Below are 13555 nucleotides of genomic sequence, written 5' to 3'. Positions count from 1 at the left end.
GAGACATTCATTACTTCATATTGGAGGAAACCACATTGTCGATTGACGGTGTAGTTTTCTCGCTGATTCGACTGAGTTACTGCATCTGTCGTATGATTTGGAGACGACGGCTGGCGCCGGAAACCTGTAATTATGTGTTTTTGTCGAAAAATAAACTGTTTCCAAAGCAAGAACTCAATATGTTGCTCTTATTGGTGAGGTCCATTGTACTCCATATTAATTGAGATAGCGTTGCTGCTATTTATGATCTCGCGGATAACGTCTGTAGTTATATGAGGCCATAGGCAGGCGACATAGTTGCGAGTTAGGAGATGCTATCGCTAGACATTTATTATGGAATGGAAAAAAGCAAATGTGATCTGTGCTTGATATAGAAATAGGCAGCTAACATTTGTCATTATCTTATACGAGGGTTAACCAGAAATTAATGCACCGCATTTTTTTGTTTCAGCCAAAAACAATGCTACGAATGCGAAACGTTACGTATGTGTTATTTGAAATCTCGTGAGTGAGCGCGCCAAGTTTTCCGTCACTTCCGACAGATAGTGTAGCTGCAGGACAGTTTCAAAATGGCGTCTGGAGGAGATGTACGTTGCAAGTAACATGCCGTCATTGAATTTCTCACTGCAGAGAAAGAAACTTTGGGAAATATTCACAAACGCTTGAGCAAAGTTTATGGAGCATCTGCTGTCGGCAGAAATACAGTTAGTCGCTGGCGACGGAGGGTGAGATTAACAGAAGGCGATTCGACGGAGCTTCGCGATTTGCAGCGGTCGGGGAGACCATCCACGGCTGTCACTCCTGACACATTGCAGCGAGACGATGCTGTCATACGCGAGATCAGAGGCATTACGACTCGGCAGTCGGGGCTGCATCTGTCAATCAGCGAAGGAAGTTCACACAGTGAAGCACTAGCTCCAACACCAGGGCAAGGATTGGTACCGACAGGGCATGCACGCCCTCGTTTCTCGCTGGAGAAAGACCATAGAACGGAATGGAGATTACGTGGAAAAATAGGGTGTGTAGAAAAAACACCATTGCTTCGTGTGTGCAATCCTCATTATGTTCAATAAAGAATTGTCGAAGAAAAACATGCGGTGCTTTACTTTCTTGGCAACCCTCGTGCATTATTTACCAAGGGGAATTCTGTTTGCTGTTCCGTAACTGATAAGGTATTTGTTTTCGAAATACATGTTTCACAGATGCCTTTTGTTTTCCTTTCGTTTGCGTACATTTTTTGCGCCTAGTTTGTGGCCACAGGCTCATTCTCAAACGCTTATTCATGTACAGAGCAATTCAAAACAAATGTAGCGGTAACATTCGGCCATAACTATTTAATGCGTAGCGATGCATGCCTAAGAATTACAGAGGATGTACAGTATTGGACGAGGAGGAGATTAGAGTTTAACGTCCCGTCGACAACGTCATTAGAGACGGAGCCCAAGTTCGGATTAAGGAAGGAAATCTGCCGTGCCCTTCAAGAGAACCATCCCGGAATTTGCCTGGAAACCTAAATCGGGATGGCCAAACGCTGCTTTGAATCGTTGTCCTCCAGAATGCGAGCCCAAATCTACAGTATCAAACCGGTAACCTTGAACGCAGCTAAACATTCTCAGCTACAAGCTGCTTATTTAAAGGCATTGTGGGTTGCCTGTTTAACGACTTCCAGGGGCAACACAAATTTGCATTTCAGTATTTCATATAAAGGAGGTAACCAAAAATATGGAAAGAAGTGAAACAACACATTACCATGCCTAATAGGATGTAGGTAACCCGTTAGCGTTCAAAACAGCTTCCAGTCGTCTCGGAAAGGAGAAATGCAGGTAGTGTATGGATTTCAAGGGAGTTTTACAGCATTCTCCCTGCAAAATAGTGGGAAGTTCGGTAACACTGAGAGAGGTGGAGGCGATCAAGCACCCTTCTTTCCAACGTAGACCACAAAGGCTCAATCATCCATAATATCGTGATGCGGTAACTGTGGTGGTCAGGAGAGGTGCGACAGTTCATCCTCGCAGTAATGTGACCCAGCGGAGCAATCAAAGGGCTTACGGAATAGCATAATACGGTTATCCATATCATACCGAACCCTCGTCATCTTCCATTCTGGGGACTTAAACTCGGCCAGAAGTTGGAAACAGTGTGAAACAGGATACATCTGACCAAATGACTTTCTTCCACTGCACCATAGTCCAAATTTTATGGCTTCAGCAGCACGTTTATGTTATAGGAGCTTGCATCACTGATGAGTGGTTCTGGAATTCCAGATCGCGCTGAAATTTCCAGCTTCTGGGAGTTTTTCTTTTTGTCACTGTTATCAATATATAGCAATTTAACTGCCAGTTTTGTGTGACGCACAAAAATGGCAATTAAACTGCTATACATTGAAAACAGTAAAAAAAAGAAAAAGTGCAAACTTTCAACCAGTTCGTCACCCGAGAGAAAGCTGTTTGACTTAGAAATAAAGAATTAGACGCTGATCTGCCACCCACTGAAGATGCCTCGTAATTAAGGCGAAACGCGTCTGTATGCACAAGATAAATAAAAAAATCTAACGGGCAACAGTGCAAAAGGCTTCTTTCTTTTGAGTTACCGTTACTTAAATTACTTAACACCCTTTCAGTATGACTGACAATGATATAATCCTGTACTCATTACTATGACGGCATTTCGAAAAGTAAGTTACACGTTATTATGACAGGCCAAGTAATTTTTATTGAATGCTGCACTACACTTCGTACTTGATATCCGATATCAGAACGGGGACGAACCCAACTTTGGCCACAGAACGCTTGCATCAGTACGGATGGCTCTAAAAATGAGGATGGTGCGGGGTATGTCTTCTTCTGCCTCTCTAGAGGCACCTACCAAATGTTTGTATTTCCGCCTGAGGCGTCTATCTACACGGCGGAGTTACGCGCATCTGGGAGACAATTTATAACGGCACACAGACGTACCAGCTCGTACTAATCATCACGGACTCCCAAAGCGTGTTGCAGAAACTACAATATTTAGCATTGATAAACTGACTATCAGATATGTCTTGGATTTTTTGAAAGTTATAGCAGAGGCGCAGATATTGGGCACTGTCATAATAAAATGAAACACCTACAGCCGCCCGCATCTCGTGGTCGTGCGGTAGCGTTCTCGCTTCCCACGCCCGGGTTCCCGGGTTCGATTCCCGGCGGGGTCAGGGATTTTCTCTGCCTCGTGATGGCTGGGTGTTGTGTGCTATCCTTAGGTTAGTTAGGTTTAAGTAGTTCTAAGTTCTAGGGGACTTATGACCACAGCAGTTGAGTCCCATAGTGCTCAGAGCCATTTGAACCAACACCTACAGCCGTCGTTTTGATGTTATTTTATGATATTGCAACCAGTTTCGATGACTCAACATACCACCTTGAGTTGCTAGTTGCTTTTACGGTGTTCTACGGAAGCCAGTTCATAGATGACAACTTGGGTTGTCGGGTGTTCTGCCGGATATCAACGTCGTACTTGCACGATATTTCCGTAACGTAGCTCGTTACCTTCATCAGGTGCGACCTGAGACTATTCCTCGAGTGGATTTGGTCCAGTATTTATGCCTGTGGCCTTCCCCCTTCATCAGGCGCTCCCTTCGCGGTCCGCACCCGCTCGCTGCGATCTTCTGTAGCATTGCTGTTCCCTTTTCCTTTTTGCTGTTCCCGGTCACTTTCATCTCTATTGACTCCATTATAACACTGTCCCAAAATCTGGGCATCTGTGCTAGAAACTTGGTTTCTTCGTAATTCATGGCATGAACTAGCTCTAGACATGGCTGATTTTGTTGCCTGTCTTAATCGGGTGTGCCTCTGATGTTCCTTGCACGTGATATCTACTGTTCTTGTCGTCTGGCCAATGTAGGACATGCCACAGTGACCGACAATCTCATGAACCGTGACATGGGGTACCAGCTAAGTAGAGCTGTCCTCAGTGGCTCAGATGGATAGAGTGCCTGCCACGTAAGCAAGAGATCCCGGGTTCGAGTCCCGGCCGGGGCACACATTTTCAGCTGTCCCCATAGAGGTACATCAACAACACCTGTTGGCATCTGAGGGTTTCAGTCAGTTATCCTTTATTCTAGAGAAGCTGCACGGTCATCAACGGTACCTGTTCTTACGAGAACAGTTACTATTTTCATATATAGTTAAATGGCTACCCGACCATTGACCTTCGTCTGTGCGAATGCGCACAGGTTGCGCGAAATCTTAGGGGAATCGTCACCTTAGTGGGCGCGAGTAATGAGTGGATGGGCAAATATCTATTAGGAACATCACATATGTTAATCAAAATATCCACGGGTGTGCTGCCGGTCTATAGTGTCCAACGGGCACAATATTTCGGCGATCATACATGTCGCCATGATCAGGTGAACTGACGGACTGAGCTCCTGTGAACGTGCCGGCACGGAGATCCGTACGCTATGGCTGCTCAGAGGTACACTCGACTGGTGTATCCGAGCAAGTCGGCGGTCGCTGAACATTGTATGTCGGAAAATCACGCCATGGAGTATGACCGCACGAGGATTCTGGTACAGACGTCGAAGATACTGGGACAGCGTTGTTAGAGAGGCCATCGAAATTCGCACCAATGACGACCTCATAAACCGTGACTGGGGCTATAATCTTAGCAAGGCTTGGGAACCAGCGATTGGGTTAATCAAGAGTAAATCGAGCAAACGTATAGTTGTGACGACCACGGCGGACAGAGCCATCACACCGACGTCATCTCAGACGCCGTCGCAATCTGTTCCACCGCGCGACCGTGACGCGGGGCGCGGACGGCGGAGGGAGCGCGCCGCGGGCGGAGGGTATTTAAATCGGCCGCCGCCGCGACCGAACCCAGTTCCCTCTGAGCAGCCATAGCGTACGGATCTCCGTGCCGGCACGTTCACAGGAGCTCAGTCCGTCAGTTCACCTGATGATGGTGACATGTATGATCGCCGAAATATTGTACCCGTTGGACACTATAGACCGGCAGCACACCCGTGGATATTTTGATTATCAAATACGCCGGGAGAAACTCAAGAATCACATCACATATGTGATTGTGGATAGTTGGGAGTGTGGGTCTCACGGGAAGCGTGCAAGGGATAAGTCCCTGCAGTCGCGCTATTCATCTGTGTCGTCGGTGGCTCAGATTGATAGAGTGTTGCCATGTAAGTAGGAGATCCTGGGTTCGAGTCCCGGCCGGGGCACACATTTTCAGTTGTCCCCATCGAGATATATCAACAACACTGTCGGCAGCTGAGGGTTTCAATCAATTATCATTCAAATAATGTAGGCAATTATGGCTTATTGTGGTGTCTCCCACAGCCATTGTTTCTTATGTACTTGTGGCGCACTTGCCTCGGCACAATTTATGTCCGGAAATTCTTACACCCGCAACGAAACTTTTGTTGAGAAGGCTTATTGAGAGCTGGTGGTCAAGAAAGGCAGGATTCGGTTACGATTGTGGACGGGGCCGTAATCAGTTACTATTGGTTGGCTTTTCTTTTAAGCACACACAATTTATTTAAAATCAACAACAAATTAAAATAATGGCAATAATTTAAGAATTGTTTCACGGCTGAAGGCCTTAATGGCAATAAGTTAATAATTGATTAAACTTGCTGTAACTTAGAATTACAGTTATTAAAAAAAGGACAAGTGACCAAGGTCTTAAAGCTCGCTGCAAAAATACACTCACAGTTGAAGGCCTTGATGGTAATAAATTAAGAATAGTTTCACGGCTGAAGGCCTTAATGGCAATAAATTAAGAATTGTATAACTTGTTGCAACTTACAAACTACAGTTATTGAAATACTGAAAACAAATCACCAAGGTCTTAAAGTCTAACTGCTAAAATACAATTTCCACATTAGAATTTTAAGACAAGTAGCGACAGTCACGGCTGAAGGCCCCTTAACGCCAAGAATGGCAATTATTTAAAAAAATTAACAAACATACTGTCAAACAGCAAGGCAATAGCAAACGCTAATTTAAAAGACAGGCAACTGATCACCAAACAGGTGAGACAAAATGATAATAAACTTGGTAGTACAACCGTTTAAACTTGCTGTAACGCCAGGAATGGCAATTATATTAAAAAAATTAGAAACATACAATAAAACAGCAAATATAATAACAAGGTTAATTCAAAAGGACAAGCAACTAATCACCAAACAGGTGAGAGAGATGATGGTAGCTTGGTAATACAATAATAAAATAATAACAGAATAATAAAACACAAGGGCTAGTCACAGACGGTGCTCCAGGAATCGACCTCTGAGTAGGTCAGGCCAAAAACACTTTCGCGAGCTATGAAAAATGCAGCCAAGAGTTGCATTCACTTCACAAGATGGTAACTCAGACTAGTGGCAGTCTAACGAATGACTAATGATAATGTGTCGAAGCTACCTAACGTCCGATAACCAATGCAATGATGGAACACCACGCCAAAGCCGGAACCGGCGGTCAGCACTACTTCCTCAGAATGCTGTGTTTAGAGCGTCCGAAACGAGAAAGAAACCACTACTACCAGAGTAGAAGAAACACCAACCGACCTACAAATCAAGAAAATTGTCAAAACAACACGCCTTACCGGACAGCAGCGGCAAGGCGAGGAAACGTACACTGCCGTTACATACACTTACCACCAGGGCAGGTCACTGGGGCGTTAGCGGCCACCAGGCAGGAAAAATACCGCTAGTTGAACTTAACTAATAGTAACACGCAGAATGCAGCAATTAGCAACAAGAACTCGAGGAAAGCTAATTAGATCCACCTTCCCCAAGCACGCCACTCTCTGCTCTTCGTCTCGGCGACACTGAGCAGCAACGCGAACCCAAGTCACTGGAAAATCGCTCACTCAAAATCGCGCAAACTGTCCCGACACAATGTCATTGGTCTTGTAATCGCATTTTCGACGCACAGAACTGATTGTTTTCATTGTACTCTTCAAAACATCGATTGCACGGCTTTAGTGTTTGCTACCTATCCTGGCTTTGTTTCCAGTTCGGCACTGACCTCGGTAGCTATCTCGGCAAAGTGATCCAAACTTCCGTGGCCAAAGGAAAACCCAGTGTTCCCTGTCTTACATGAAAGAGTTTTTACACTTGTGAATCTAGTGTAATAAAGTTCCTTTGGGAGCTGAACAGTTATTTACAACTAACAAACTATTCTACATTGCATTCCAATTAACAACTCGTATTAATTTTTAAAACATGCAAATATACACTGTCCAATCACATCAGTGTCACCATCCTTCAAAAGCCTGAGTAACCACCGCCCGCATCGTTCCCCTACGCTCTGTCACGGAGTATGGGACGTCATCATCATCATCATCAACCACCTTTTGGAGTGCGGACTGATGTGAGACTTGCAGGATGGGAGTCAATCAGGTACTGAAACGTACCGATAGGGATGTGGAGCCATGCCGACTCCAGTGTCTGATCAACTGCGCTAAATTTCTCGATTGAGGATCCATGGTGCAAACGGTACGATCGAGGTGGTTCCATAGAGTCTAGATGGGTATATGTCCGGGGAATTTGGTGGTCGGGGAGCACAATAAACTCACCCTGGTGCTCTTCGAGCCATGCATGTAAACTGCAAGCGCCTGTAGGGGTGAGCATGGTCTCCAAGGACGGATGCATACTTGTATTCATCCATTGGGCCTTCCAGAATGCTGACGTCAACGAGGGATTACCACGAAAACATGTAGTAGGCCATAACGCTCCCTCCTCCGGCCTGGAACCTTCCTACACCTGTTGTAAGGTGTTTACCGCCTGTCCGATGGAGCATAAAACATTATTCGTATGAAAAGGCCATATGTCGCCATCTAGTGTTCGCCCAGTTGCACTATTGGCGCACAAATTCCAGTCCTTCTCGGTGATGAACAGCAGTCAGCATGGATGCATGAACCAGGAACCCACTGTAGAGACCCATACGCATCAACGTTCGCTGATAGATCGTTGAAGAGACACTGCTGGTTGTCCTGTAGTTCACCTGAACGGTCTGTTGCTCAGCAGATGCACGTCTATTCGGCCGTAGACATCTCCGCAGCTACAGTTTACACTTGTATATTGGCTATGGTGTACCACAGTTGCCTCGGCGCAGGTTTTGGATAGCGCTATTTGTCAGGCACGGTATACTTTAAACACGATGGCACGCGAATATTTAACAGACTTAGCCATTTCGGAAATGCTTCCACCCTTGGCCCGAAAGCCAATGATCAGACCCTTTTGGGCGTCAGATAAACAGCTCCGTTTCCTCAGCACGACAACGACTGCAATGTTTAGAACGTCTCCCCGACACGTTTTATACAGGGTGAAAAGTATTTAAACCGACAAACTCTGGGTGGTTGTAGGGGACATCGAAACAAATATTTTTCCCTAATGTCATTTTTTCCTATGAGAAGTATTTAAACCGGTAGAGGAAGATTTCTCTGGCGGCAAATTAATTAAATCAAAAACACTTTTCCATTTTTTATGACCAAGAGGCAACACATTAACACAACCCAATTTCAATTACAGTAGGTTTTCAAAAATGCCTCCATTGACACGTAAACAAAGGTTACACAGTCGGATCATGTTCTGTCTCACACGGGCAAAAACCCCAGGCGTATCCCGAATTGTTACTGCTGCTGCTACTATCCGGGCAACCAGATTCTCTTCTGATGCAACAGGGGTTGCGTAAACAAGGTTGCGCATCACGCACCACGCAGAAAAGTCGATAGAGGACATATCTGGGGATCGAACAGGCCATGGTACAGGACCACCTCTGTCAATCCAGGTATCTGGGAACTGTCGGTCTAGGAATCGACGCACACGACGAATGAAATGTGCCGGCGCCCAGTCATGTTGGAACCACATGCGTTGTCTTGTAGGGAGCCGGACGTCTCCCAGCAATTCTGGCAATGCTCTGGCGAGAAAATTGTAATAGTGCCTGCCATTTAATGGCCTAGGCAGCAGATACGGCCCAATTAAACAGTCCCCAATAACACCGACCCACACATTAACGAAGAACCGCACTTGGTGAGCGCTAGTAACTGTGGCATGTGGGTTATCCTCACTCCAAACATGCGAATTGTGCATGTTGAAAGACTCCATCACGCCCGAACGTTGCTTCATCGGTAAACGACACAGAGGATGGAAACGTAGGATGCATTTCACACTGTTCCAGGTACCACTGCGAAAACTGTGCTCTGGGTGGATAATCAACTGGTTCCAGGTTGTGGACACACTGTAAGTGAAATGGACGTAACAATTGCTCTCAAAGGACTGTTCTTACATTCGTCTGATTTTTCCCCATGTTACGTGCAATTGCACGAGTGCTGATTGAAGGATCCCGCTCCACATGCTGCAAGGCAGCTTCCTCAGACTGCAGCGTTCTTACCGTGCGACGGCGTCCCTGTCCAGATAATCTGCTAAATGACCCGGTCCCACGCAGACGTTGGTACACAGCAGCAGAGGTCGTATGATGCGGGATACGGCGATTAGGATATTGTAAATAAACCCGCTGTGGAGCTCGTCCGTTGTGGTGCGCTACGTAATGTACTCACTCCAGGTGTATCGCTCCATTAGTAAACAGAGACAATGCACTACTACACTGGTGGACAGCAGTTGCCTACGGCTGAAGAGCGTAATACGGCCTCTAACAACTGAAGAGCGTAATTCGGTCTCCACCGGTTTAAATAATCCTCGTAGGAAAAAATCACATTAGGGAAAAATATTTGTTTTGATGTCCCCAACAACCTCCCAGAGTTTGTCGGTTTAAATACTTTTCACCCTGTGTAGCTTCCACTCCAAGTGCTCTCGCCTGCCGTGTTTGAATGATTATTGCACGTTAACGTCGAAAACAGCCAGTGGTCACGTTAATGTGATTGTACCGTATATCATGGTTAGATAATCTTTCTTTTATTATTCAGTATCGATTCAACATAATATCGAGTTTTACAATGTCATAAAAAAGTTTTAAATTGTTCAGAGTGTAGACATGTACTTTGTTGTTGTTCCGTTACCGACTGTGTTCCTTTGTGCGCAGCGCAACGAACGGCGGGAGCGAGAGCAGCGGGAGCTGGCCAAGCAGCAGCAGCTGAAGAACGAGCAGATGCACCGCGAGGCGCAGCTGGCCGCCTCCAGCTACGAGTGCTCGCGCACCGACTCCAGCTCTGACACCACAGACTCCTACTTCGCCACGCAGGTCAGTTTACTGCCAAAACCTCCCTCTCGTTATTGTTCCTTTCTGAGGCGGTACCCTTTTATCCGTTGCGTCGCCTTCTGTACACTGATGAGCCAAAACATTATGACCACCTCAGATTACCTTCCATTCAGAAGCCTGTAGCACGCACCGACTGTTATATTGACTTGTAAACAACAGATTTCAGCTATCATTCCTCCTCCTTAAATTTTATTGGCAGATCTAGATTTCAGCTAGAAACTAGCAATTCTCAATGCTAAGAATACAAAAGGTACATACACTACTGGCCATTAAAAGTGCTACACCAAGAGGAAATGCAGATGAAAAACGAGTATTCATTGGCCATGACCAGACGTTTTCAGTTCGTGAGAGATCTGGAGAATGTGCTAGCCAGGGCAGCATCGTCCACACCTGTGGTTCAAATGGTTCAAATGGCTCTGAGCACTATGCGACTTAACTTCTGAGGTCATTAGTCGCCTAGAACTTAGAACTAATTAAACCTAACTAACCTAAGGACATTACACACATCCATGCCCGAGGCAGGATTCGAACCTGCGACTGTAGCGGTCGCTCGGCTCCAGACTGTAACGCCTAGAACCGCACGGCCACTCCGGCCGGCACACCTGTGGATACGCCTATTCTACACCTTATTTTAGATCTTTATGACGATGCTATGCTGATTATATTTATATGTTTTGACGATGCCATTATGGCCTAATCACTTTAGGATATGGTGTAAAAAAGATCTGAGGATGGTCATTACGGACTGAAACCGGTCATCGTCTAAAGAATTCATATTGTGATCAAAAACTGAAATAAAAAAACATTTTACAGTATTGGATCACTGTTTGTATACGCGACCATATCGCAGTTGGTGAAAAAAGTCTAGTAAAGACGGGCACCAAAATGCGTACCTCAAGAATTATGAGCACTTCATCTTAAACCGCAATCTCTCTGCTTTCGCCAACTTGAGAGGTGATAGTATGGACCAAAACAAGAAAAAACTGTCCGGTAACATGGACCCCAAACTGCACACCTTAAGATCTAAGAGCACTTGTTCACTTCCGCTACTGTTAAGCACATCTCTTCTACTGAATAAGTGCTTATAGATCTTAACTTACGCATTTTAGAGCCCATGTTTACTAGACAGTTTTTCCTTGTTTTGGTCCATACAGCCTCCCACCTAAATGTGCAAAGCAAAGAGCTAGCAGTAAAAGACATGTGTTTCACTTTATCGAAGAGGGTGCTCATAGCTCTTAAGTTATCTTTTTTAGACCCATGTTTACTAGACGTTTTTGCTTCGAATGATCGTTCCTGTCATATCCCCGAGTGTTGACCATTACTCCTGATACACCCTGTATACTTCTGTTACCATGTCACGTGTCCTCAGCAAGCAACCTAGCGATGGGCAGTGGTCATTATGTTTTGACTCATCGGTGTATGTCACTGCCATTTTATGGAGTAAGTTTGATGCGGGATCACATTATGGGCCACTCAGAACGGATATAACATCCTTTAAAATGCGCTCTGTTCTCAATGGTTCCCAAATGACAGCCATCTGGGACTGTGAATTAAGTAATTGGTACACGTGACACAGAATTAACAATTCTTTACTCGTTGTGCCAGGTAGTTATAGCTGAAGTGCAGGTACTCACTGAGGTCTAATGTGGATAGCAATTATCATATGGCAGTGTGAACCGTGGTACAACCCCATTCATTAGAAAATCAAAATTACAATCTCACCACAGTTATTTAAAGGAAATAGGAAGCCCGGGATCTTTTTAAGCCATTTAATGACATCGATCCTCTCCTCAGACCTTTCAGTCGGCGATATTCTGTCGATGGAACATTGTATTTGCTGCCGTTGGCAGAAAACGGTTTCACTAACAGCTCATTCTCTCTTTTCTCAATAGCCATACTCTTCACTCACGTTACGGCGTGAAAACGACGGCGTGGATGTGATAGCGTCAGATGAACTCTGTACAAAGCCAGCTTTGCATCTCCGTACATCCATATTTAAATTGGATGATGGTGGGACATCAGCTGGTATAGTTTTTATTAAAAATGAAACTCCTCCATCAGTACTTAAGATTTCATATTCATTTGGCTACTAGTTTCGTCGTTGCGTCAACACCATCTTCAGACCCGTACACTTTGATGATATAATTTGTGTTTGGATGAGTATTAGAAGTCCGCCACACTGAATTGTGCTAAGACTAAAGTTGTTGGTAATGTGACACATTGCTATAGAAACTGAAATAAAGTAACTGTCCTTTCCTTCTAGTACTCAGCCACACAAAGTTGATATGATCAAAGTGTACGGGCCTGAAGATGGCGTTGACGCAAAGTCGAAACTAGTACCCAAATAAATATGAAATCTTAAGTACAGCTGGAGGAGTTTCAGTTTTAATAAAAGCTTTGCATCTGGTGGCCACAATTGGAACTAATTGTTTTTCCAGCGTAAATACGTTCGGCATTAACATTTTAGCGTATTAATCAAGTTTCGCTGCCACACAAAACTACAGCCCGCACTGGGCATCCGTGAGTAGCTGCACTTTAACTACAACCACCCGGTATTACAACGGCAATCTCACTTTACAAGTCATGACATATAGCAAGCAGTAGATGCTTAATAACAGATTGATTCCGCCCTCCTAGATTTCCAAAATACATTTCACACTGTCCTACATTGTCGTCTACTAACCAAGATACGATTATAGGGAGTAGGTCCGCAAATACACTGGTGTGGAAAACTGAAGGACGAAAGTAACTTTCGCATGACGCGTCACTGGCAAGTAACATAATTCTGTGAAGCTTGGACCATACATAGAAAGAGAACTGCTACAGTGTAGTACAGAAGCTAACTGAGGGAAACAAGCGATGAGATGGACAGACATAACACTTTTATTCAAAGACAAAAACGGCTCTGAGCACTATGGGACTTAAATTCTAAGGTCATCAGTCCCCTAGAACTTAGAACTACTTAAACCTAACTAACCTAAGGACATAACACACATCCATACCCGAGGCAGGATTCGAACCTGCGACCGTGGCGGTCGCGCGGTTCCAGACTGTAGCGCCTTTAACCGCTTGGCCACACCGGCCGGAATTCAAAGATAAAACTACACTCAAGTCACCAGGAGAGTCATGATAGTCCCCTGATCACTATAAAACACGGGACACAGTTTGTGTGATCACCATGAACGGCAGTGCATGCTCTGCAAACAGCTTCCGTGCTGACCACAAGGTTGGTAAAGAGCTCTTGTGGTAAGGGAGATTAGGACGGGCGTAAAAGCATAAAGTCGTTTCTCCTTCGCTCGATATGCGAATGGCACAGGGCACGAAACAGCTAATATTGCTGCGAA

The 13555-nt window shown here is 45.0% G+C and overlaps 1 protein-coding gene across 1 annotated transcript in view; it reads left to right on the top strand.

The window, feature by feature from the left end:
* LOC126159435 (voltage-dependent T-type calcium channel subunit alpha-1G-like) overlaps positions 1-13555 on the top strand; it is a 633155-nt gene that overhangs the window by 379419 nt on the left and 240181 nt on the right. Inside the window, exon 16 of the mRNA XM_049916549.1 lies at positions 10035-10193. Coding sequence (XP_049772506.1) covers positions 10035-10193 — 159 coding nt within the window. The remainder of the gene's footprint in view (positions 1-10034; positions 10194-13555) is intronic.

The sequence above is a fragment of the Schistocerca cancellata genome, chromosome 2 (assembly GCF_023864275.1).
Source record: "Schistocerca cancellata isolate TAMUIC-IGC-003103 chromosome 2, iqSchCanc2.1, whole genome shotgun sequence".
Taxonomy (NCBI): Eukaryota; Metazoa; Arthropoda; class Insecta; order Orthoptera; family Acrididae; genus Schistocerca; species Schistocerca cancellata.
This window is presented reverse-complemented; position numbering and strand designations above follow the sequence as displayed.